The sequence below is a fragment of the Rissa tridactyla genome, chromosome 6 (assembly GCF_028500815.1).
Source record: "Rissa tridactyla isolate bRisTri1 chromosome 6, bRisTri1.patW.cur.20221130, whole genome shotgun sequence".
Taxonomy (NCBI): Eukaryota; Metazoa; Chordata; class Aves; order Charadriiformes; family Laridae; genus Rissa; species Rissa tridactyla.
Window position 1 is genome coordinate 32,930,148 of NC_071471.1, and position 26,084 is coordinate 32,956,231.

Genomic DNA, 26,084 nt, shown 5'->3' on the forward strand with positions numbered 1-26,084 from the left:
GTCGCCGGCGGAGGATGGATACAGGTCAGGTCCAGGTCGAAGCCATCCTCCTGGTATCGCCTTTTGTTCCTGCTGACGATCTCTTTGATGATGGCGGTCATGTCTGGCAGCCGAGGGCCGCTCCGGGACAGCGCGCAGGGGCCAGGCGGCGGCGGGGCGCGGGGCCGGGAGGCGGCGGCGGGCCCTCGGCCGCCGGGCGGCCCCGGGAGCGGGGCCTGCTGCGCCGGCGGCTCAGCCCCAGGCGGGCCCGCCTCCCCCCGCGGCGGCGGCTCCCGGTGGTGGCGGCGGCGGCTGCCCCCTCCTCCTCCTCCGAGCGGGGCGGGAGCAGCGGCGGCGGCGGCCGAGCAGAGAGGGTCGGGAGCCGGGCCGAGTCCCTGAGGGTGCCGCCGCCGCCGCCGTCTTTGAGGCGAGCGAGGGGGAGGCGGAGAGAGCAGCTCTCCGGCGCTCCGGGCCCCAGCAATGGTGACAGCGGCGCGGGGCGCCCCCCCCGGCCCGGCCCCGCTCCGCCCCGCTCCGCTCCCCGCCCGGGGCGGCGGCGGTAGCGGCGGCGGGCCCGGAGCCGCGCGGTGCGGGCGGGCGGGCCGGCTCCGCAGCGGGGCGGCGGCGGCTCCTCAGGGCGTGCGGGCCGGCGGCGCGGCCTGGCTCATCCCCCCCCGGCCTGCTCCGCGCCCGCCAGCGCTAGACTCCCATCATGGCTGCAGCTTCCGAGAGGGGAGGACGGCGGCGGCGGCGCCCCGCCCCCTCCGCCGCCGCCTCCGCCGCCCCGAGAAAGTAGTCCCCCACGAACGGCCCCGCTGCCCCCTCAGCCGCCCCGCCGCCCTCCCGCCCCTCGCCCCCGTCTTTCCCGCCTCCAACTACCACCCCCCCGCTCCCGCCTCCCCGCGGGGGATGGGGGCCGAGGAGGCTGTGGCGAAGGGCGGAGGGATACTTCCCGCCGCCGTGCCGAGCGGCGGTGGTTCGACTGGGATCACGTGGGCGGCCCGCTGCGCTCGCGGCGGCCCCTCCCCCCGCGGGCGGAAGTGGCCAGGCCGGGCCGTGAGGTGAGGAGCGGGGCCGGGCCGGGCTGGGCTAGGCCTGTGTCGTCCCCCCCCCCATCATCTCCCCCCCCCCCCCCTGCCGCCACTGCCATCGGCCATCGCCACCAGCGGGCTGCGGGAGCTCTCCCGAGCTCCGAGCGAAGCGGTAGCTTGGCCCCTTCCTACCCTTTGCGCTCCCGCGGCGGGCGAGAGGATGGGGCGCTCCCGCCACCCCTTCCCCAGTCAGAGCCCAACGCCAGGGGCTTCCCCCCCCCCCCCCCCGCCTCCGGACCGCCGTTGTGCGGTTTAGCGTAAAGTCGAGGGACCCGGGCCGCTGCCCGCCCTCCCCTCCGCGGTACGTGAGCACCTACCGCCCCCTGCAGCCGCCCGGGCCCCGGCGGAGGGAGGGAGCGGGGGTGTTGCCCTCGGGGCCTGCCGGCAGCGGTGCACCGAGGGTAGGGACGTGAAAGTGTCCCCACCGGGTCATACCGGCTGGCTCACCGGTCGTGGCCGTACTGTTTTCGTGGAGCTTTCTGCCCCCGCTCCTTCCCCCATTGATCACAGTTACCCTGACGGGGGGGAAAGCACTGTCTCTCAATCTCCAAATCAGCCTTTAAATTCCTTTGAAGATTCAGCAAATAAATCCCATCGCACAAGGTTCTTCACACTGTGTGCTGAAGACTCCTATAAGTCTTTGGGAATTGCCAGTGTTAATGATTCACAGGAAAATGACCATCAGACAGTGTGTCAGCCTGAGCTGCTGAATCTGAACGCTGGCAGCAGTTTCAGTTACCAGTTTCCATCTTTCTCATAGTTTGGTAGGGCATGTTTGGGGTGTGTGTGTGTGATTTTTTTCCTTTTTTTGTGCAGAAAGGTGAAATATTAGCCTATTGAGGTAATACAAAACAACATTTTAAGGCGGGTTGAAATGTATGACTTCTGTAAAGCATCAGAAGTGAAATCTGCTGGAGGTCATCTGCCCCAAATGCTAAGGGATCAGGAGAGAGCTTGCCAGATAATACATTTGAAGAAACAGGGCAAGTAAATTTGTAAATTTGCCTTCCTCAAACATACTGTCTTCACTTTATTCTCTTGTTGGACAGTAATGTGAGGGATATCCCACAGAGGTCAAAGATAACATACCTTCCAAGAACAAGAAGGGAGTTATTTAAAGGGAGCGAGAAGCCAGTTGTTTGTTTTATGAAGGGGTGATGGACATCTCCAAAAATCCACAAGAAACAGGAGAAAAAGGAAAATGAAACCACTTCCTATACAACTAGAAAAGAGACACCATGGAAAGGCCCAGCCTGGTGGGAAGAGGAGAACCCATGCGTTCCTTTTTCCCTTCTCTTCATGAAAAGCAGATGATGTAAACCAGGCAGGTGTCTCCCTAAAGAACAGATCGTAGGCTTAATTCATAAGTTTACCTCAAATGTGTCGGAGGCTGGCAGGGAAAGACACCTTGCCAAAGAGACTTTGTATCTTGCTAGACCCATCAGACCACAGTGAAGATCTCCCTCGCAGGAATAGAAGTGGTAAATTTCTCCATGGTTTGCTTAGTAATTGCATTACCCAGGGAATAGCTATCAAGTACACTTGAGCAGAACAACTTGGAGTAAAATAGCACTCACTTGCATATTGGTTGGATGCTATGGGAAATTAGTTAATAGGCAAGTCTGGCAAGTAGAAAAAATTGGATAAAACAGTACTCTGTGTATGAGAAGATGTATTAAATAGCAATTTTTGCATATGTAAATTCGGCAATACTTTACAAAACTTTCCTTTTCCTTTCTGAGGAACAGCAAAAAGGAATTCAAAAGTGCAAGATAATTTCAGAGTCTTCTTTGATCTTTAAACAGCTTTTAAGAGAGGTGCTGAAGTCCGGCTGCGGATGGCTGGAGCAGAAAGAGGAATGGGAGGGTGAAATGCTATGCTTTGCCTTTAAGGGCTCAAAATAAACTGGAACATAAGGTGGAGGGATTTCCTGGGTTGCTGCAGCCTTCAGCCTTTGCAAATGCTACATTATATAATTCCTTTCATAAATGTATCAAGTTTCATCTTAAGATCTTTTGCCACCATTATTCCCACTGGGAAGCTGTTCCCAGAACCTTCTTCTGATTTTCATGCTAAATATATTTGTGACTGGTTTGTATCCATTTATTCTTGTGCCAGCCTTGGCCTTAAATAGCTCCTACTCCATAGCATTTACCCTTTTTACCCTTTGTGTGCTTGCAGGAAGAAACGTCCCTCTTGGCCATTGCCTGACTACACTAAGCTAGCTGAGCTCCCCTCACTTTCTCCTCTCCCTCATCTCAGCAGCGACTTTCTCCTCTCTTTATTTATTTCTCTTCTATGTAGGTGACCAGAATGGCATGCAGCGTTCCCGAGGGTGTCTTGCCATCACCAAGGACAATGGTATTAATCCCTTCCAAACCCTGCTGGGAACATTGCTCCCAAGACCTCTCAGGGCCTTGTTTCATGATCACACACTGGCAGCTCACGGTTATTTTGGGATCAACTCGTGTGCGTGTGCAGCGAGATCATACTGTTCCTTTCCCAAACTTCAAATGTATGCAATGAAACCATGAAACCTACCTTTAGGTCCTGGACTCGGCGGTTGTCCATCGACAAATACAGATGTGGCTTTCTTTGAAAACATTTCCAAAAGTCCTACGACTGCCTCTCTCTTTCTAACATCTGACGATGTATATGTTGCTAGGAAGTTGGTATGGCTTAATTGAAAGTCCTTTTGCTAGATTCTTGATTCCAAGGCTAAAAAGCGGTCTGAGCAGTAGGTGTCTATCAGTGACCATTGTGCCAGCAAGGCCCCAGACAGATTTTCGCCGCGCCATGCGGCGATGATCTTTGTAATGACGATCGCTGCTGAAATCTCATGATCCAACCTGCGGAACTATGTCAGCAGTTGGTAGGATAGGGAAAGAGAACATAATTATGCCACTGTTAATATTCATGCTGTGCCTCCATCTTCAACTCTGCGTACGGTTGAGGGCCCACTTTAAAAAGCTAGCTAGAGGTCTATAAAATCTTAAGCTACTGAAGAGGTTGGCCAGGGACTGCTTGCTTTGCCATCTCTTCAGTATAAAATGTAGAGGTTCCAGATGCTGGTGACAGGTTCAAAACAATAAAGAGAGGTAGGCAGTGTCGTGGCATGAAGCCGAGTAAACTCAGCTACAGAATGCCACAGATGCCCAGAGTTTTTAAGGAGAGAGTAGACAAATCCATGAAAAGAACTGGCTATAAAATACAATGCATCCTCTGACTCGGGAAGTCTTTGACCTGCTACTTGGTGAAGCTCGGAAGAGTCTTTTGGAGAATAAACACTACATGGTATTCCTAGGCATTCCCCTTTCATCCAGCTTGTTCTTTTTTTTCCCATCACTCATTTTGTTCTTTCCATACGCTTTGCTTTGCTTTCTATTTATCTCATAAGCCCCAAACCCCCAAAATGTTCTCTTTTTCCATAGCTGCAAAACCAAAATTAATGAAAAAGCATGATGAATGAGTTTCAACTTACGTTACCACTTTGTGGATCCGTCCTTAAGTAGGAAGTGTACTCTATGGTCCGAAGCAGCCAAGGCACGCCAAGTGCCTGGGGACAGCAGCTGCCACAAAGATCTTTTTTTTTTTTCCCCAGTAAAAACCCGTGATTTCCAGTACATTTCTCTTTCAGACGGGTGCTTTTACTAGAAGATACAAAATGAAAGCTACGGCCCAGTTCACACTAACACTGGAAAGGAACAGTCAGCCAGCAGCAGGCTGGTAATCTCTCCTGGCTCCTGCAGCTCCCGATCAACCTCATGCAGAGATGGCACAAGCGACGGCGAAGCAACACCTTGCTGTGTTGGGTGAAAGCTCCAGCAGTACCAGAGGGATGGAGACTTTGTGGAGACCTCCGTAGGATCAGCTTCTAGAGTGAGTGGCTGGTTTGGGCCACACAGGACTAATTTATCTTCTTGGGAAAACCGCACTTTTAGAAGACTTTAGTGTCTGAATTTGTGAAAATATTTACTCTATAGCCAGCTATGACATGTGGGTTTCAAGGTCTTGGGGTTTTTGAGCTAGCCAGGTGTGTGGATGAGGAGGAGCGACACACGGGCACTTGACCCAAGCTGACCAACAGGATTATTTCATACCACAAACGTCACATTCAATTAGTAAGTGTGCTGAGGAGTTCTCTCTCTCCCGTGATGGCTGCCGTCCTGAGAACTCCTTGCCCTGGTGATGGAGCCCTGAGCCCTTCCCTTCCTCCCGCAGCCGCAGCGCTCGCAGGGTCCCACATTTGCTGTCCCCTGCTGGGAGTGCACAGCTTCGAGGATAGAATGGGCTGAGCATAGTCCCTGTGCATTTTATATTAGCATTGGGATCAATACTGATTCTTTAGTGTTATTGATGTTAATTATTTAGTTTTATTGGATTAAATCTGCTTATATTTCAACCCTCGGGTTTCCTTCTTTTTTCCCCGATGCCCCTTCCTGGGTAGGGAGGGGTCATTGGGTGATAGAATAATTGTCTACATGACAATAAATTGTGGGTTCCTCAGGCCCTAGCAGTACATTGCATCCTACGTCAAGCCTTCAGCAATGTAAAGGTTTCGAGGCTGTGTATTTAGGAAAGCGGGATGAATTTGGTGTTTGTCACCATTCTTAAGAAATATTTGTTCAAGAAATTATAATCTCTCAATGTTTTGAGAAATTAGGACCCAATCCAATTTATGCATTCTGCACAACCTCACCTTCAACCTGACCTGGCTCGGCTTCTGGAAAGTTACATCTCTCAAAAATTTTTTAAGTATTTTTCAACAGACCGTTTCTTTCAAAGGTTACCACCACAGCTGTCAAATAGTGGTGACAAAATGTAGGTTTCGAGCTTTTATTACTTGTATGCGTATTCGCATTGCTCCTTAATTGCAGCAAAACAGGTGTCACTTTTTTAAGAGTGGGAGAAAAAACAGAAAGGTCCTAAATATTTTCCTACAGTAACAGTAATTTGAACACAACAGTGTTTTCCTAGTGCATGAAACGCAGACTGTGAAATGATTGATTATCCTTTTTCTATTCAAAAGGGGTGATTGCAAGAATAACTATAAGCCTTAAATTAATAGCAGAAGCTGTCAGCATCACTAATTACATCTAGTTCATTTTTAAACATCAAAGGGAAACTGTTCACATATAGTACATAGCTTGAAAAAAAATAATTCTCGAGATTATAATCTCATTTAACGTCAAAGACTGGAGGAGCAGCAGAAAAGGCCGGCCGCCTGGAAATCAATAGGTGCATTTAAACACTGGTACATTTATTTTACAATTAAATTTTTCTACACATGTATTTAATGATGGAAACACCACACACGATCGGCACGATGACTGGTGGGGTGGGTGACATCCCACTCGGGTGAATGGAGAGCATGCCTGGGGTTCGTCACGAACGAGGTCAGCTGCGGGGAGGAAATTCAGCGTCACCTTCTCTACCTGTGGCGGTGCTGGCGGAGCAGGTACGGTGGAGGAGTCACAGGGCAGAAGGTCTGATCTGTGATTTAAGAGTGGGAGAAAAAAAAAAGAAGGGGTCCAAAATATTTTCCTGCGGTGATGGTAATTCAAACACAATAGTGTTTTCCTAGTGCACGAAACTGGAAAAAGCTGGAAACGTGAAGCTGGAGCAGATCTGCTCCGCGGGTCCTTGTCCACGGGGGCCACCAGCGGCTTCGGCAGTCTCCTGGGTGGGTGCAGCACCTGCCTTTGCGTACGAGGGATGACGTCTGAAAAGGACCCATAATAAAATTAGTGTTGTACGAAAAGCTAACTGCTCTTGACAAACAAATGATGATCCCGGTTAGCCGGGATGTCCAAGCCCCTGGACAACGTGTGAATGCCAGGGAAGCGCAAACCAAAGCGATGAGGCTCTCTAGGTCTGAAAGGCCTTAAACCTTCAGCAGCATGGACACAAGCACAGAAGAGTTGAAGAAAAGTTGCCAAAACTTTGGATTGATTACACTAATTACAGACATCCCCTTATTTAAACCTTTTTCTGTACGTTTTTCTCTTACTAGAGAGAGAGAGTAAAGTTACTATTTTCATTACAAGTTGAAATTGGCAAGCTATTACCTCAGTATCTCTTAGCAAACTACCAATGAATCCTTAAATTTCCACGATTTTCATTCTGGCAGATCCCCGTGGCATCCCAAATCTGCGAAACCCCTCGTTTTCCCAAACTTTCCCTTATTTCAACCTTTTTTCTGGCGGGCGGAACCTTCGGTGCGGGGCGGCGGGAGCCGGCCGGAGGGGGAAGCGCGGGACGCGCCGCCGAGCCCGCGCCCGCGCCCGAGCCCGAGCCCGCGTTCGCCTTGCTGCCGCCGCCGCCTTCCGCCTTCCTTCCTCCTTCCTCCTTCCTCCCTTCTTCCCTCCGCGAGACCGGCCCGAGGGGTGAGTGACCCGGCGGGAGGGAGAGAGAGGGCCTGGCCGGCCGCCCGTCGCCTCGCCGACAACTACCGGGCGGCGGGAAGGTCATGGGCGGCGGGTCCGGCCCTCGCCGGTGCCGCCTTCCCCTCACCGCGCCACCATGGCCGGGCCCCGGGGGCTCCCCGAGGCCTGCTCCTGCCCTCAGCTGGGCAGGGTGGCCATGCCCCTTCCCTCCCGTCACCTCCGGCCCCCGCCTGGTCTGGGCGGCCTGTCCGGGAAGCGGCCCCGGGGGGGTAGAAACCGAGCCCTTGAAGGGGAAACGGGGAGAGGCCGGGCTGTCCTCCCGGTGACCGAGCTGTCCCTCGGCCGCCCTGAGGGAACGGAACGGGAACCAGCCGTCGGGAGCTGAGGGTTGCTGAGCAATTAGCTGTCCTGCTCGTTATCTCGGCCATCTGCCCGGAAAATACATGCTAAAATTCGCGCGGGGCGAGGAGAGCTTCGTTTGGAAAGGTTATCCTTAAATTTCTCTCCGGCTAAAGTTTTGGGGTTTTTTTCTTACAATTGGTATTCAGGGCAAGGATTGCATAAAAAGTGGAGTTTTTTTCATAGGATTCTCGTCTTTTTTGGAAGCTTTTTTTCTTGTTTGCCCTTTTAGTTTAATATATCAGGCTTAAGAGAACATGCAGAACCTCCTAGCTCTGTATTACTTGCTTAGATGCCTAAGCATGCAAATTTTATTTGATTTCCAAGCAGGTATGCACAGCAACTGCCTTGATGCTTAAATTTCTAAACAGAGATCGAAGAGTTAAAAAGAAAACCGAAACTGTTTTAGCAGTCTGCGCACTGGAATATGGTAGCGAGCCGCTGGCGTCTTTTGGTAAACGGATCGCGGTGGTTCTCTTAATTCCAGCCTGCCAAATCCTTGTAAACAGGCTCTATGCCTTGAGTCGAAGACAGGGTCGACATCGTGCGACCGCTAGCCAAGTGAGGGGGAGAATTCAAGAATATCTTGGCTCTAGGTAGCTTGGCATTTCCCTGGCTGACAGCTCCGTTTGGAGACCAGCCAGAGAGCGTTGGAAGCCGCCAAAGGAATTGCCACTGGTTTTGCCCTTGGAGCGGGGAAATCAGGCAGCGAGCAAGGAGACCACTGGGGATTCTCAAGTGGAAACCCCACCAGCTGAGGAGAAAGTGGACTGCAGAAAGAGGGCCCCGGTTTTGTAAGTCATTTTTCAATGTTTTAGGAAGAGATTTTTCCTCTCTGAGGCATGCTCACTGAACTTGAAGGTGCTGTACTTTCTGGGTTTGGCTCATAGAGTAGACAGCCTTTTCCCTTGATAGCTGTGTGCCATATCCAGCATTTTCAGTTTTCTGAGGATATTAATAACTCAAAATATATTCTGCTAGGTGCAGGCTCCAGCGTTTAACCTCATTTTGTTCAAATACAAGTCGTCGCTCGCTCCTTAGTGTGGCAATTGGGTGCCTTTCCTTTAAACTTCTTCTTAGGAGAAAGAACTTCCTGTTTAAATAACGTAGTTATCTTTGTCTCCATGACTTGGCATTCTTGGGTCAATAACGGTCACAAAATGGCAGTCTTAATGCAAACTTGGCACTGAAATAAAGTAATCTTTATTACTTTATTAGGGTATTGTATAGCTGAAAGGAAGGCAGATTTCTTGAGGGAAGAGTGAAATCAAGACTTTTTTGCATGTAGTCAGTCAAGAAGTAAGGCCTCAAATTGTTGCTGCCATTTCTTCTCTGCTCAGTGAAAGTGGAAATGAAACCATTGTTATACTCGGTGCTGCACGTTTTAATCTTGCTCAATTTTATATCTTGGGGTTGTGCTATTGTTGAGGTATTTCATTATAACTTCATGATAAGCTCTATGCCCACTGTGTATATGGGAAATGGTTTTTATAAAATGGTGTTTAAATATAAGGCAGCTTTAATTTTCTTTCTTTCTGTCCCTTCCTGTGCTTTTTTACATTTAGTGTTGAGAGGCAAAATGGTCCATGCTGAAGCATTTTCACGTCCCCTGAGCCGGAATGAAGTGGTTGGATTAATTTTTCGTTTAACCATATTTGGTGCTGTAACATATTTTACCATTAAATGGATGGTCGATGCCATTGATCCGACCAGAAAGCAAAAAGTAGAAGCTCAGAAACAGGTAGGATTTTATTCATAAATATTTCTGTGAAATGCTGTCTTGTTCATTACCGCTCATACAGAGAAATCTGCTCACTGAAAACTGGACTTGCAATAACCAACAAAATAATTTGCAAAAGTATGTGGAATAATAAAAAAAACTAGAATTATTTTTTAGTAAATCTCAGTGACTAGGCTGTTATAGCGTTTTCAGTGCTTACATTTTATAACAAGTTAAAATTTCTAGCTTGAAGTAGTGGAACAACTGTTGAACTGGAGCGTGATGTTGTCTCTAATTATCTGCAAGTGTGTGGTCCCAGTGCTGTTTCTGGTTCTGACAACTTTGCTAAGCAGCAGTCTCGTTAAATAACGCTCTGATCAGTCTCTTGGTTGCCTTTTCAAACCTTGAGCAGAAATAACTTAATTCTCTGCTGCTTTTTGGCAACTTAATGGCAGAGCCAGTAGTTATTCATGACAAAGAGGACCACTGCTGTCCAAATGCCTTTTAAAGAATAGCTTGCACTTTGTCCCTCTACCTCTGTTCTCCCCGCACCTTCAGTAGCAGCAAAAATGCCCTGGAAAAGGGAGGGAAAAAAAAAAAGTGAAACGCCTCATTTCTTATGTAGAACTAGAATGATTCATGGTGGTTAATGATCTGGGAAAAGATTTAGGTGCATTTCAAAACCAAAAGTTAAATGTTTCCTTTGGAAAGTATTGAAGGAAATGTTGCAACTTTTTTTTTCTCTTTGTTTTCTGGCTGACACAAATTTCGCAGATTCAGACAGCAGTTTTGAGCAACCTTATTCTGGTTTGGGTGGGTTTGCTTTTTTTTTTTTTTTAACGAAATCTTTAGTTAAAAAATTGTTTCTGCTTTAAAAATCGGCTTTCACAATCTGTGCTAGAGCCAGCTATTATATAAGAAGTTGCAATATCCCAAGTGCGTGTCAGACTTAACCGCAAGTCTGAGTATAAAGAGAAACGGAATTCTGAAAGTGTGTTAACACAACAAATGACTTTTCCTTTTAAATTGGGAAAAAGACAACATTGAATACATAGGAAAAAAAAATGGCTGGCTTCTGTGAATTACCTTTTTTTTTTCTTTTTTTTTTTTTTTTTTTTAAATGTACTAATCTCTCCTTGATACAGGGCTGTGGAGGTTTGGGGAGCCATGCTTTTTATAATAACACAATTATGTCTCCTATTAAAGTGTGTGTGTATTATTTGCAGGGTTGTGAAGGAAGATAATTAAGTATGTGAAAGAACTTATAGAGTTCTATTTAATAACCCATTTCTGGCTCTTTATCTGAATTCTGTACAAAGTTTGTTAGGACTTTATGAGCTTTTTTTTTAAGTGTAACATACCTGTTTCAGCTTTGAAACTCCTGTAGAGATTATGGAAGTCATTTTGTACTGAGGTTACCTGTGTGTCTGCAAACCTGTTCTGAACAGAAAGCTCCCATGTTTTAATGTTTATTTTGGTTGCTTTTCAGGTCATAATGTATGACTTGCATTTTTGGGGGTGGGAAGGCTGGTGTGAGACTTATGTGATGGGAACTGAGACATGTGACTTAGTTTCACTCAAGTGACAAGAAGTCATTAGGAAATAGCGGAACCTTCTACTTCAGAAATACTTAACCTCTTCTCAGATATGACTTATGGAGAAGCTTTTCAGATGCCAAATATCTGTTCTTCAAAAACTAATTTTTGAGTTAGGCATTCAGTTTCTTTCTCTGATTTTTCTTGGCATTTTATTCCCCCCAGGCTGAAAAACTAATGAAGCAAATTGGAGTGAAAAACGTCAAGCTTACTGAATACGAAATGAGTATTGCTGCACATCTCGTAGACCCACTTAGCATGCATGTAAGAAACTCTTTTCCATGCTGCTCCAATAGAAGTGCTTCAGATGTGGAAGATCTTGATTTTAACTTTGGGTTACATTATTTGTCATATATATTTATGTATGGAAAAACATCGAAAATATTTCTGTAATTTAGAACTAAAATTGCATTGTTGAGAGCTGAGGGGTTTTTAATTACTTTTTTATTTTTGAGGCCTTGCACTACTTTTAAGCTTGTCAATATTTTTTGTTGGCAGGGACTGTGATGGTAATTTCTAATACTGTTTTTCCGTATTAGGTAACCTGGAGTGATATTGCAGGCTTGGATGATGTTATTACAGATTTGAAAGACACTGTCATTTTGCCCATCAAGAAGAAATACTTGTTTGAGAATTCCAGGCTCTTACAGCCACCAAAAGGTAGGAAGGAAATATTAAGGATTTATATGTTGGTATTTAAAAAAAAAAAAAGGTTACAATTACCCAGAAAGGAAAGAGGAAGCGTGTTGCCAGTCCAAAGTGCAACCATTAGGACTGATGCCAGGGAAAACCCTCAGGTTTTTCCTCTTCTCTTGCCGTGAAATCGAGTTCTAGTGAATAAGTTTAATCTTAATAATGAAGCGATAATTGCATTTCAGTTATTGATAGTACATTTCGGTGCAGTAATCTATGTAGCCTGCATTTTTAACTGCCTCAATTGTCAGCTTTTTTTTCCTGTTATACCCCATCTTGTGCTTTGGCAGAGGTGAGCTATAACTCTGCTGTACAGCTTTGTACTCTTGGTTAATGTGTCTGTGGTGTCGTAGAAACATAAACATGAGACGTCAACGTAGGCTAATCTTGCAGACATCTCTCTGTTCTAGTCCTAGAAATTCCAGTCATTCAAAGAGATGGAGATTCCATTTGTATTCTGGAGATGCCTTGATTTTCTCTGGAGTTGAGTTGCACAGTATTGAGGCAGTAAGGAAACCGGCGGGTGACAAATTAACTTTCCAACAGTAAAACAGAAATTGCAGTCTCTCTGCTGGAATCCTTACAGCCATATTTGCTATATGTTACTGCAAACGAGCAGAATTTGAACCTAAAGTGTTGGAGAAGATGCCAAAGTTTATCTCTACTGCTCTGATCCCTGGAATATTGTCTTCTGAAAATGCTCTGAAAACTATTAATTACTGCCTGTGTCCATGACCATCTCGGTTTCGTGTCCTAAGTGATGGAAAATTAAGCACTTTTGTAGCTGTTTTAGTTTTTCCAGGCAACTTTCTGTTTAAGTCACAAATTGAAACTGTCTGGAAAATGACTTTAATGTCATGATCTAATAAGCTGAAGGAAAAAATTATGGTTTTATTTATCTTTTTAAAGCAGACTTTCCATATAGAGCAAGCTCCCCAGTTTTATTACTGTGTGTTAATAGGAAGTCATTGCTTCAGAGTAATTATGTTTGTGGTTGTCAGTCACATAAACAGAAAAAAAACCCTAGTAATTCTCTTCTGTTTCAGGCTTGTTTGACTTTTTTTTTTTTCTTTAAATTGTTTTCTTTACAGCTAAGTTAGAAAAACACTACTGTGAAATCTTTCTCTGTGACAAGTTTAAAAATAATATGAGATGTCAAATTTAATTGTGGGTAATTTGTTTAAGATGTTTATGCGCTCTTTTTTTTTTTTTTTTTTCTTCTCCCCTCTCTGTGCTAAGTTTTATTAGCAAGACTGAAACTGGCTATAAACAAGGCCTGTCAAATGCTTAGAGGAAATAAAGAGGGTTTTAGTTTTGTGTAACGTTAGTGGTCTCAGTAATAAGAGTCATCTTTCAGACAAATGTCTCCTTTCAATTTCACCATACCTGTTTTTAGATATTCTTAGCTTTAATTTTATAATAAGGATATCTTAAATAACTCTGTATTTGATTTGGTGGAATGCTGTGTAACTTGGTTTCTTATCTTTTAAAAACTTGGATAAAACACAAGCCTGGACACTCTCAGGTCTGTCATACCAAAGCATGTTTTCTGTACAGTGACCAGAGAGCGTTAACACCGTTACTTTTTCAGGAGTACTTCTCTATGGCCCTCCTGGTTGTGGCAAAACGCTGATCGCCAAAGCTACGGCAAAGGAAGCAGGTTGTCGATTTATTAATCTCCAGCCATCAACACTGACGGACAAATGGTATGGAGAGTCTCAAAAATTGGCTGCTGCTGTCTTCTCCCTTGCTGTAAAGCTCCAACCGTCTATCATTTTTATTGATGAAATAGGTAAAAAAACTTTTTTTTTTTTTTTGTAAGTAACTATAGCAGAGTGACATTAAACTGTAGGTTCAAATTATTGGGTATATTGATCTACTGTCATCTTTTCCTTAAAAAGAGTGATAATAGAACAGGGTTTAGTATTATAAATAATATTGTAAAGTAATAGTGGCAAATTAGGAAAAACAGTGTATTTCTTCCTCATGTTAGTGGAGGAAATTACAAGTAAAATAAGTTGCTGCTTATTTTTGGCTGGGCTAGCGTTGTTCATGAGGAAAGCTTTTCTTCTGTCAAGGGAACTACGTCTTCAGGAAACCCATCACTAAATACACTTCTAACACTTCTGCCGTGAGGGCACATAATGGAAAATAAAATGCAGGTTTAGGAGAGCTCAGAAATAATAGTTTAATAAGGCTGAAGAAGTAGGAGGGGAAGTTCAACAAGGAAGACATCAAAGGTCCAGTTGTACGGTGCATTTGGACTTGTCACATTAGTGTTTAAGTCCCTGTGAACTTGAGCAGTTCAGTTAAAATGGTTCATTGTAGCACTGGCACTTCTTAAGAGTGAGTTGTACGGCTTGCAGAAACAGAGCCTGGAGAAGCTTTTACCCTTTCCACAGATCAGGTTTATGAAGGGGCCATGTTCTTAGGATGTTTTTTATCCTTTTGTATAGGTGTGAAAAATGTAGTCTTTTTCTAGCTGTTGGGAATTCTTTAGGCAACCACTAGCAGAGTTAGAGCTCTGAATAACAAAGTGTGTAGCCTAATTTATATCAGTCTTGCAGCTTGCTGTTCTCCTGTGCCTTGGTGTTCTCTAGCTTGCCAGGATCTGAATGCTTCCATGAGAAATTGCATGAGAAATTAAGGTTACACTTTCCGTGAATTCCAGAAAGTGAAAATTTGGAGCACAAGATTTGGGACAACCTTATGCAATAAGTACATACTCATGTAATGTAATTTAAAAGATGTGCTTAAAAATATGGTGGGATTCCATTTTCCTATTCTTCATCGTGAGAAATATTTGTCATTTTTTTGACACTGTTTATTAAAAAATATATGTATAAGATAGAGAATAGCACAGGTCTGCACGTGAGAAATCAAACAGCATAGTGTATAGCAGGATTGAAAGTAAAATGCTTTACCGAATCCTTTAATACAGATTCCTTCTTACGAAGTCGGTCGAGTTCCGACCATGAAGCTACAGCTATGATGAAAGCTCAGTTCATGAGTCTGTGGGATGGACTGGACACCGATTATAACTGCCAAGTAAGTACAAAGGATGACGGGAAAAGTGACGTGATTCTTCCCTCTCAGTTATTGTGCATTGGGCCATTTGGGAAGAGATACTGATTGCATGTAGTAGTAATTGCCAAAAGATTCTTTACCTGTCAGTGTTACTGCTTACCAGTCTATTATGGGAATGAGATGAGTTATAGATCATTTTTCTTCTTGAGAAGTCTGGTTTTGTAGGTATTTTGGTTTTAATTAAGAGGTGTTATTTTCAGAAGTGTCTTAAGTCTCAGTAATATAGCTGTATAGTTCGAGCTGTCAAAATTGGGACTTTGTAAACCGTATGTAGTGTTTTGAAAAACATTTTGTCAGCAGTATTTTCTTGAGGAGAAGTGAATCCGTGATTTCAGGAAAGGTATTGAAAGATGTGAGTATTCATCCCAATTGCAGGTTGCTTGGTTTGTTTCCAGAAAAGATTGGACTAGCATTAGACAAGCACTAGACTCTGGAGTTAATCTCTCCAGAGTAAGTTGATGTTATCCAAAGGCAAATTCTGTTAAATGGAACCATGCTTCCATCCCGTTATTTCTGTACACTTCTGTCCCCCTCCTATAATCTCAATAGAATTATTGTATTTTGGAGAGAGAAAAAAATGCAAAAGCTGCTGGTGCTGTAAAAACAAAGGTAAGCATATACAATGTAAATGACTTGGATGTAGCGTGGATGAAAGCCTGCTTGGTATGTTTCTAAACTGTCACCCGGAGCAATCTTTTTAAGGCCTTTAAAAATTATTTTTATTCTCCAATGTTAAAATCTTCAGCCTTTTTAATCTCTATTTTTCTGTGAATGGGTTCTGACGCTCTGACCTCCATTAGTTCTTTCTTTGTAAAATCTGCTTTTCCTCCTCTCTCAAGCTTGTGCTAAAGATTTTTTTTCAGTTGTTTTTTTAAAAACTGATTAGGACGCAGTGAATATATATACTGAGGGGCTTTAAAGCAGGGTGTTTGCTTACCATTAATAAGAGGCTAATGGTATGAACACTTAACTGGAAGCTAATATTCCCGTGTTTGAATGTATTATCTTTTTTTCCCCAATACACTGACAGCCTCTTGGAGCAAGTCAAATTGTCCGTTCCCTGCAGTAAGACAATATGTCATCTTACCCATCTCTCCAGTTCAGCATGCAGAGCCTCAACAAGTCCCTCTTGCCCCTTACAAGAGTGGTGGCAGGGGTCCACCAAGTCAAATGCAATGCAAACAATTGGCCAGAGGCACCGCAGGGGTTGATTCAGGTTTCTGGGGAGTTTTTCAGCAGGAGCGTTTCGTTTCAATACCGTATTTCAGGCTCCTCCCTGAGATGGCATTGCAATTCAGGAAGTGTTCTTTACGTGATGGTTTTGACATTTGCATTGTCTCAGCTTTTGACAGCCAGCTCGCTGGGCTCTTTTTGTTATTTACAGGTGTTTACTTGGGAGCTTTCGGTTGCTTGTCTGATTCTTGCCAAACAAATTTCCTTTGAATAAGAATTAAATTTGGCTTTTGTTATGGTAACAAAAATTTCAAATGCTAGCAGGAAATTGTAAATAAGCATTGGGATGTGTGTTATTTGTTCCTGTGTTGATTACACCTGAAAAGCACGTTCAGCTTTGGGCCGCACCTGCCAAGGATGTAGTCTTGAGTCTGGCAGGAACTTGAGGCACAGTGCCTGGAAAACAGAGCTGTGCTCCTTGAAGGGACAGTTCAAGTCTGGAAGCCCCGTACAGCCGCATTTGTGCCCTGGGGGATTCCCACATTCGCAGAACCTGCACACGTAGCCAGTTTTGGGAAGACTCCTCAGCTCCGGTAGCACAGAGGGAGCGAAATGGGGTCCAACGTTGGACCGTGGTGCAGACCCTGGGGATGCACAGAGATGCATCTTTGCAAGAGGCAGCTCAGCCAAACATCAGCGTGTGTTTGGCGCGCAGGCGAAGGCAAAGCGCTGGCACGCCTAATGCTTTGTAGAAGGTGAAAGCTGCCGGAGGAGCCCTGGTGAAAAATGTACCTTTTGGCTTTTTCTGTGTGTAGCAATTTGCCACCGTATAATTAAGCCTCTAGGTGGCAGGGTGACTCTGCTGCGGGACACAGCCCAGCCCGGCCAGGGGCTGCTGGAGCTGCCAGGGCTTGCTGTGGAACAGTGACCCCAGACAAAAAAGCAGCATGTCAGGAAGCTGTATTGATAGGAGATTAATTTCCCTGACATTTTTCACTTTCGTGTCTGGGTATTTACAATGTACATAACTTACAATAACAAATGAGAATACAAGGCTGATGTGAATGGGAAGTAAATTTGTTCTTAAACTAATAACTGGAATGTGGTTAAATGAGGTAAATACTCTCCTTGTATTGAACTTGGCTTGTGCATATCTACTGCTGTTACACTATACCTGTGCATATAGGCTCTTATTGACTTTCAATGCTTTTTTTAATGCTTAAAAAAAAAGAAACAACACTTTTGTGCATGTGAAAGCTGCCAGTTTGGTTGGTGAACTGACTGCCTTTTTTTCACGCAGCACAAAAATGCCACATTTTTTTAATACCTTATCAAATCGTCTCCTTTCAAGCTCCTTCTGGACCACCAGGAACTAAGGAGACATCGCCAAGACTTATAAGCAGAAGTTTTGGGTTACCGCTTGGAATTTGGACTTTCAATTTGGGCTCAAAAGGCTTCAGACTGACATAAAAATCTGGTACTCTGAGGTACCAGTGCTCTTCTGAGCTGCCTGTTTAAATCCACTTGCTGAAATCAGTACCAAGAAACCTTATGTAACTTCTTTAAATGTCGATGTTCCTGATAAAGTGCGGAAGAGTCACATGTTTGGTTTTGAAACTCCAGTACGGCAATGTTTTCAAAAGCTGGTTTCAGGCTGACTATTTTTTTCTGTTGGTGTATGCAGGTAATAGTGATGGGAGCCACCAACCGTCCTCAGGATCTTGACTCCGCAATCATGAGAAGAATGCCAACCCGGTTTCACATCAACCAACCTGTAAGTTGTACCAGGTTTGCCTGAACAGTGTGCCCGGTGCTGAGCTACAGACAGGTGCCTTATCAGCCAGGGAATGCATGTCTCTGTCTTTTTTTCCAATAAAGACTGTATTATTTTGACCTGGTTTTAGTTTTTTAGAAGCACGTATATAACTTGGCTTTTTAAGGTGAAGTTTCTCCCAGAAATCTGGATTCCTTGGATCTTTTGTCTGAAATAATGACATGTGCTCTGAGAGCTTCCCGCCCATTTTCTTCATTTTAAGAACAGAGTGGCTTAGACACTGCACTCTGGGAAGAGCTTAGTTTTAACTTGAAAACAACCACAAAAAGCACAAAAGCAACTGCACGCACTTGCCTACAGGGGAGGGCAACAGCCAGGTCATACAGTGTCAAGAAGCAGGTACATATTGACTACCTTTTTTACCTTCTGGGATATGCAGTATTTAATTTTCAAGGAGAGGAGAGATCAAAGCCTGTGTTCTGCTGAAGCCTTTCCACAGTCAGGCGCAGCAAGCGATCTGGAAAACTGTTTCTATTCTGCATATGATTTATGCCAAACAGGCAATAATTAAGGTCTTTATCAATTAGGTCAGTCCTCACAAGTTACCCTTAATATAAATTTTGCTATTGCTATCCTTTTGAAGGTATTTTAGTCGCCCTCACACACTTAGCAATACCACAAGCCATCTTTATATCAACGTTACAAAGAGTTCAGTCGTGGTTGTCGGTATTCCCTCCTGGCAACAGAAATACCCTTCATTATTCTTTTTTTTTTTTTTTTCTCACAAACTTAGAGACAAAACTGGAGGAGTAAAACTCTTCCTGATTGTGCAAAAGAGTAGTCATGTTCCCAGACCTATCTTGTTTGAACCGCCTTTCACTCTTTGTGGGTGGATACTTTTCGAAACAAAGCATTTATAACCTAGAAACCGCTTTTCTGCAAGGCCTGCTCATAGGGCTTCATACACCTTGCTCATCTTCAAGTTTTCCTTGAATTAGTAAGGTGCAAGGATGTGTATTTTAGTACTTTATCGTGTCTTTCTATCAAGAGCCATCGTTAGAAGAGTGAATTACACGCAGGTAATAGTGCCTCAGGATATTACAGGGGTTGGTGATTTCTGTGCTGTGGACTGGAAGTGTGCACAGGTAGCTGAAGAGTAGCTAAAGCCATGCGGATTTTATAACGACGCATGAGATGAAAATGCCCACAGTTCCTCATAAGAAATTATCTGCACAGCAGAGGGAAATGGAAGGAGTATTTTTTGAGACAGGGGCTCTATGGGGCAGTTTTCTCCCTTTTTAGCAGTGAAAGTGAATTTGAAACAAGTTTGGTTTTGTGAGTCACAAAACGCGGTGTCTTTGCTGCCATGTGTTTTACCTCGCTATTAAGGATATGCTCAGGACTGAACTGTTTCTTTCAGTAACCTCATCACAGTATGTGATTTATATTGCTTAAAATTTACCAAGCATCATCTGTAGAATTTAAAATTTTATTTTATTTTTGTTTTTAAGCATCCTCTTCATCTGATTTAGCAGATTATTGAAAGCATCCCCTAGATCTAGAGAGTCTGCCCTCCGTTAAAGATGATGGGAAGTCTTTGGAGACAGCTGCTTTCAGAAACTTAGGGCAAAGTAAGGCTAAATGTCAGTGCATTTTCCCTTTCCCCGTAGTCAGTGTAAATGTGTATGGTCAGATGTTTAGTTTCATGTGCTCCTGGAGTCAGAGTACCCTAGATCTCGTTTTTCGGAGTGATTTGCCATCAGATCGGTCACCTTAGCGTGTATCGCATCTCCCGTTTGAGGGACCAGCTTGTGTCACTGAATTGTGACTGAAAGCCCACGCAGTACAAAATTGAGATAGATGTTACGTATATTTATTTTTGTACTCTGGTAACTTTAATCTCTTTTGTTTAAGGCTCTGAAACAGAGAGAAGCAATCTTGAAGCTGATTTTGAAAAATGAAAACGTAAGTAGACCTCTTTAACGGTTAATTTGTTGTATTACTGTTTTCATGAGTGCAAGCTCTGGAGTTAACGTGTTTTATGATTGACTGTCTTGGAGTAAGGTAGAGATTATCTATGTGGGTATTTCTGGTTATAACTTAGGCATCTTTTGTGGTTTTAGGTGTGGTGTTAAACTCAAGCAGTAGAGTCGCCTACTGGTTTAAGCCTGAGCCTCAGCCAGTGCGCAGCGGTCTCGGATTTTGTGGGGAATCACCATCTCCGAGGAAAATTACTTAATTTCTCTGTCTCCATTTTCTTGTTATGTAACAAGATAATATATTTCTCTCTCTAAAGATGCTGAAGGTGAATCATGTTTGGAAATCACTTTGGGCAGCGAAAGAAATCACGACACAGGGAGAAGAGATACTGATTTATTTTTTTTTTAACTCTGTACAGTCTATTTGCTCAAGTCAAGAAAGGAGGAATGACAATTTCTGACAGTGCTGCTTTTTGCGCTTTGATCCATAGCTCATATTTCCTTCAGAGGAAGACTGCTCTGGATGGTGTTACTAATATTGTATGGTGTTCATGTCACCATCTGCAGCCCAAGATGAGGGGAAGGAGTAGCTGTGAGCGCGTCTGGTAGCATCTGTTGGCAGGATACGGGACCAACGTTGTTGGAGGCTCCTGACAAATTTAGTCTGCAGCACTAATTGTCTTGAAGTTGATGTTGCAAAGTGTGTCTTGATTGAGGTCTATTCTAAAAAATATCACTCATTAGTAAAACCAACTTATATTTTCTAAGAATCACAGCTCATCGTTGCAAATGGCTGAGATACTGGGGAGATTGCTTTGCAAAGGGTCATTTTGGATTGTTTGTATAGGATTAGAATACAGGTTGGCTTTTTTTGCAGAGTACTAGGCAGAGATGTGGAAACGGAACGGATGCGAAATGCCAAAGGAGTTGTGGAGGAAGAGCTGACCTACTTGCAGAAAATCTCAAACAAACTAAACCGTCCCTTGCAAGTGGTGATTTTAGACTCAAATTTCTTTTCAAGAGCTGTTAGGGAGTTATGCCAAATAACAAACTTTTATAGAGGCTCCCTGAATAGCTGCAGCCCCCCAGCCGTCGCACGCAGGTGGACTCTGTGGCTCCTTTGCCTCAGCAGCTGGGCCTGGGAGTTGCAGCACCTTGGCCTTAAGGCCTTCGGCAGAAACCTAAATCGGCTCCTGAAAGAACACACGGTATATCAAGCATCCGGTAGCGGATCACAGCCACACAAACAACATTTTTCAGAGGGGAAATAAAATACCAGCCTGTATTGGTTATCCCACAGGAGGAGGCGGAATTGGATCTCTCAAGACCAGCTTATTTTCAGCCAGGGTGACAAACTTCCTGGCAGTCCTTCGCATGGCAGGTGTAGTCATGCCCTCTGTTTTCCCTGCCTATCTTGAAATCTTGTTCCTTCTTCATCACGCAAAGGGAAATCCTTGTTAATGCCCGCTAACATGCCCGTTTTCTATGTGTTCTTAGCCAGCTGCACCGCTCCATTGAATGCGTGATGGCCTTTGGCCCCAGAGGGAGCAAATGTTGCGGATCCACAGCTGGCTGTTACCGGCTTTGGTATCTGTGTGGGGGATCACTCTTTGAAGCAAAGCGCTTCAAGATGGCTGGGCTGTAGTGTCTGTAGGAGGCACTCCGGTGTAAGCCAGCTGCCCCTTTTGCCTTCACTTCCCCGCCTGGGGAGCCAGACGGCTCGCTCCAGACCCAAACCAGACGTGCCGCGTGCCGAGTCGTAGGTCATGGCGCCGGGGCTTAAGTCCAAGCTCGAGATCTGAGCTGACAGGACAGGATCGCCGTAACCCTTGTCCTTCAAGAAAAGCGAGAGGGACGGTGGGGAATTGGAAGGGTGCTCGGTGGATGTCAGTGCCGCCTTGGGTTATCCTGGGGAGTGCACGGGTTGAAGGGGTAGCTGGAAGCAGCAAATAATATACTTGGGGCTTTGCCTTCGTTACCACGGAATAGTTTCCCACTTAAAAGAAGTCACCCCTGAAGTTTAGCCTTTTATTAGACTGTTTTGGCTTTAACTTTTTTGAAAATAAAATCCTGATGCGTTGCAAAATGGGCTGGAAGGGGCTGTTATCAGAGGTTCTGTAAACGGACTGAATAAATGTGGGGTCTTGGCTGGAAAGCGTTTACTCTCCGATCCAGTGCATGGAGCTAGACACATTATTTTGCCTCACAGTTCCCCATTTCACGGCCGTATAAAGTAGGAGCAGTTGTACAGTAACTCAGCAGACAACCCAGTTGCTGAGATCGTGAACAACTGCTTTTGAAGTTCTTATTCCGCTCTGAAAGGCGGCAATGACACAACGTAGTTGTGAGAGGAACTTTCTCCAGCCTTGCCGCGTTACTGGTCAAAAGAAGCATTTACGAAAACAAAATGCTCTCTTTCAAATAATGCATAAAAAAAGGGCTAGGGCTGTGGAAGGAGACCCGTTGGGTAGTGTGCGTTGTCTAGGAATAAAAAGATGCATGTAGGGTCTAATCAAGCCCTTTACCAAAAAAAGCAGTGCTGTTGCAGGAAACTCGTGTGGGCATTTGGGAAACTGGGTCATTTTTCCTGTGATCCAGTTTCTGCCACCCAGTAGGCTTCCAAAACCGCACGGGAGCTTCGGCAGTGGCAGAATGTACCAATACAGTGGTTCGCTTCTGGTTGCCCGTTGGGTTTTTTGTTTTTATCAGCTACAGAGTTTTAAGAGATGAAGCATCAGTTTCATTTAATGAAATGAGCTACTTGGAGGGTTCAAAGCGTAAGTTAATAAAATAAATTTCTTTTAGCTCTCCAAAAAAAAAAAAAAAAATGCCCAGACTGAAAAAGATCTTCTTAGGGCAGGTAACAATACTTGCAGGTGGCTGTTTCTTGTCCTTGGTGAAGAACGTTAAATGACTTCAGAGTCCTCATGCTCTGGCCTTTTGTGTTTGGACAGGTGGACAGGCGTGTCGATCTCCTTGAAGTCGCTAAAGAGACTGACGGCTTCTCGGGCAGTGATCTGAAAGAAATGTGCCGGGATGCAGCACTCCTGTGCGTCAGGGAATACGTTAATTCCGCCTGCGAAGAAGAGACGTACGTGTCTTTATTCTGTCTGTTACAATAGCTGAACAGCAATTGCGAATGCTCCCAGTGCTACACGCTGCCCAATTATTAGTTTTTACTCTTTTGATTTGAATTGCAAGTTTACAGAGGGTTAGAAAACCTCGCTATGACTCACAGAAAGCAGGAGTTCTCTTTTTCTTGACAAATCGCCACTCTACAATGAAAAAAACCAACAAATAAGTTCCCTTTATTCATTTTGACTATGAAAGTAAGACTTTGTTCCAAGGTGTCAAGCTTGAGGTGGCATGAACCAACAAGGCAGTGATATTACTGCCCTGTATTACCCGTCTTCCGTGCTGGTAACGCTCTTGCACGCACGTAAATCCCTTCGCTGTGATGTTCCTCTTGTTATCTCCCATACTCGCAGGTAATATGGATGGGGACGTTTCCAGTGTCATGCTGGATCCGTGTCAGAGCTGCTGTGTTCAGCGTTTACTTTCCTTTGTTTGAATAGCTCTTACGCAGCACCTGAATCATTACCTCACTTTTTTTTTTTTTCTTTCTTTCTTTCTTCCTTTTAAAGCCATGACGAAGATGAAATTCGACCTGTGCAGCAGCAGGATCTCCACAGGGCCATCGAGAAGATGAGAAAATCGAAGGATGCCACGCTGCAGAATGTTTTGATGCACGTTAGTTTAGATTAAGACGAGAGCGTGCGTTTGCCGTTTCTGATGTGATTTAGTTTGACTTCTGTAATCAATTAGCAAAAACAGTGTCGGGGGGAGGGGGGGGAGCAGGGACATTCCTCGAATAAGGGAGTTCTGTTTCTGGAATTGTTTTTATACAACAAATTCTAAGTTATTGAAATCTCGTCACGCGCAACTAGAAGTGTAAACAATAGATCACGACGTGGAACAATTATAGCCCAGACCAAGAGCGACTGCCTGTGTCTTGTCCCGTAATCGATACACTCTGTAGCCTTAAAGCAGGTTCTGACGTGGCGCACGGGTTCGGTGGGTCACCGCTGCGGAGGGAGGACGATCCATTACCAGTCTGTGTATATATGTACGAGCGTGTGTGTGTGTGTATGAAATGTATATATCCACGCATTTTTTTTTATATATAGACATAATCTGTAGATAACTTGGGTATGGAAAAATCTTTTCTACTCACTGAATCAAACCAAATCAGAAGATGTATAGATTAAAGATTCGTCGATACTCGGTTCACATTTATTTCTTCCTTTTAGCAGCAAATACGAAGAGAGAAATTCTGCTTCTAGAATAACAGGCAAAATGTGAGATGTTTCTGATTTTTCTTTCACATAACCACTTGAGATCTGGTGCCATTTAGGAAAGGTAGCGAACTACTGTTCAAATGTTTGAATACTCTTCATTTTGTATGAATTCCGCTTTTTGAGGCTTTTTAAATGAACGCTGTTTTTATTTTTTATTTTTTTTCCTTGACGCGAGTAATTAGAATAGAATCTTAACTGGTCTTTCGTAAAGCCCCACATCTTATAAGCTCTCTGAAATTGCGGCTTTCTGATCTATTAAGCGTTGTAAGGAGGGCTTGCTGCTATTTCATCTCCTCTGGCAGACCCGCTGCCGTGCTGTGGCGTTGTCCCATGAAGTGTCATACGCATCGCGGGGGGATGGTTTGTGATGTTTTGCTCTGTCACGTGCTCTGATCTGCAAAATTGAAGAAAAGGAAATGGGTTTTAGGCTTATAAATGTGATTTTTAGCAATGTTCTGCTGTACTTGCTGGTAACAGTTCTAGTAAATTCATGTAACATTACGTAGTGATAAAGGCAAAGGGTTGAAAATGTAAGTGGTAAAAGTGTTTCAGTGAAGTTATTGTCAGCAGGTTTTCAATAACTTGATTTTTTTTCTTCTTATAATTTTACAAATTGTGCACTAGTTCCACACCACTATGTAACGGGAATTGTTCGAACCCCCGGGGTGCCACGCTGTGTCCCAGCTCTGCTCGCTCTTGGGGGGAGGTGAGTGTTGAAAGCAGGTAACAATGTAAAACGGAATGTGATGCGAAATAAAATAAAGACAGCTGGAGCCAGCCCTCGCAGGGGATCAGGTGCTGATGACCATTCCCGTTGAGTCCGGCTTTCTCCCTGGCGTCCTTTCCTCTGGCACACTGGCTGCAGTAGGTCTTTGTTTGACCCAATTTCATCTCCTTGGGTACCAAACATGGGTTGTCTTTTTTAATAATTCCTTTGCTTTTTGATGGGGGGAGGGGGGAAGTCTATGGTAAAGGCATATTGTTTGAACACAAGGACGCAGTAAATTAGGCGCAGTGGGAAGTACTGGGCTCTGGAATGCTAATCGCACACCCCACGTTGCTGGTGGCAGGGCAGGACGCGGTGACGTAAGCTCTGGGAGAGCCCGAGTTCAAGGACTAGCCTTCAACTTGAACGTGCAAATAGTGCTACTTACTGGAAGCTGGCTTCTGGGCAGGGCTGAAATTGCCCGGGTGCCAGACGAAGTTCTCCAGCTATTCGTTTCCTGGCCCGTGCCTCTTCGGACTGAAGTTCTCCCAGCCCCTCGTGGTCATTGTTACGCCTGAGAAGTGCCAGGGGGGTGCCGTGATGTCCCGTGCCTCCGTCCTTAGGGCAGGGTCCTTCGGCTGACGAATGCCTGCTCAGTTGGTTCTAATAGCGTGAGTGTGAAGCGTGTCCTCAAATGCGTTTGTTTAAATGTCAAAGTGAGCGCACAGGAATAGGAACAAACCTGTGACGGTTTGCAGGTGCCAGGGGCGTCCTGCAGGTGCCAGCTGAGCCCTGATCTCCTTTTTTGTGTGTTTCCAAAAAAAAAAAACCATCTCGCCTTTACCTTGTGAGTGAAAGCGTACATGTAATGCACCGCTGCAGGGACTGATTTGAAGAGGTGCAAGGGGTTGTATCTCATCAGCCCCGGGGACGGTTCCCGCAGCTGGAGTGTCATTTCCACTTTTCCAAGGACTTTTCCATCCTTGCCCGCTGCTGCTGTGGCTTTGGGAGCCCTTGTCGAAGCGCAGCCCCTCGTGGCAGCTCAGGCAGGGCCATGGTTCATCCATGAGGGGAGGTGGCTGCTTTAATTCCACATCTCCAGCTGTCCTGGCTCCTCACCGTCTGATCCCACCTTGGATCCCAC

At 44.9% G+C, this 26,084-nt stretch overlaps 2 protein-coding genes across 4 annotated transcripts in view; one reads left to right on the top strand and one right to left on the bottom strand.

Annotated features, from left to right (window-relative positions):
- Positions 1-196, bottom strand: part of PTEN (phosphatase and tensin homolog) — a 50,115-nt gene extending 49,919 nt beyond the window's left edge. The window contains exon 1 of the mRNA XM_054204434.1: positions 23-196. Within this exon, the coding sequence (XP_054060409.1) occupies positions 23-101 (79 nt within the window). The 5' untranslated portion in view covers positions 102-196. The remainder of the gene's footprint in view (positions 1-22) is intronic.
- A 7,128-nt stretch (positions 197-7,324) lies between these two features.
- On the top strand, positions 7,325-25,119 carry ATAD1 (ATPase family AAA domain containing 1). 3 transcript variants are annotated; one of them, XM_054204430.1, is made up of 10 exons: positions 7,325-7,456; positions 9,421-9,596; positions 11,336-11,434; positions 11,710-11,830; positions 13,455-13,655; positions 14,805-14,911; positions 17,808-17,897; positions 19,812-19,862; positions 22,831-22,967; positions 23,521-25,119. In XM_054204430.1, the coding sequence occupies exons 2-10, from the start codon at positions 9,435-9,437 to the stop codon at positions 23,639-23,641; spliced, it is 1,089 nt and encodes a 362-aa protein (XP_054060405.1). In that variant the 5' UTR covers positions 7,325-7,456; positions 9,421-9,434; the 3' UTR covers positions 23,642-25,119. The 3 variants fall into 3 exon arrangements, with proteins under 3 accessions (XP_054060405.1, XP_054060404.1, XP_054060407.1); XM_054204429.1 differs by lacking the exon at positions 7,325-7,456 and adding an exon at positions 7,717-7,942; XM_054204432.1 differs by lacking the exon at positions 7,325-7,456 and adding an exon at positions 8,283-8,649.
- Positions 25,120-26,084: the final 965 nt, after the last annotated feature.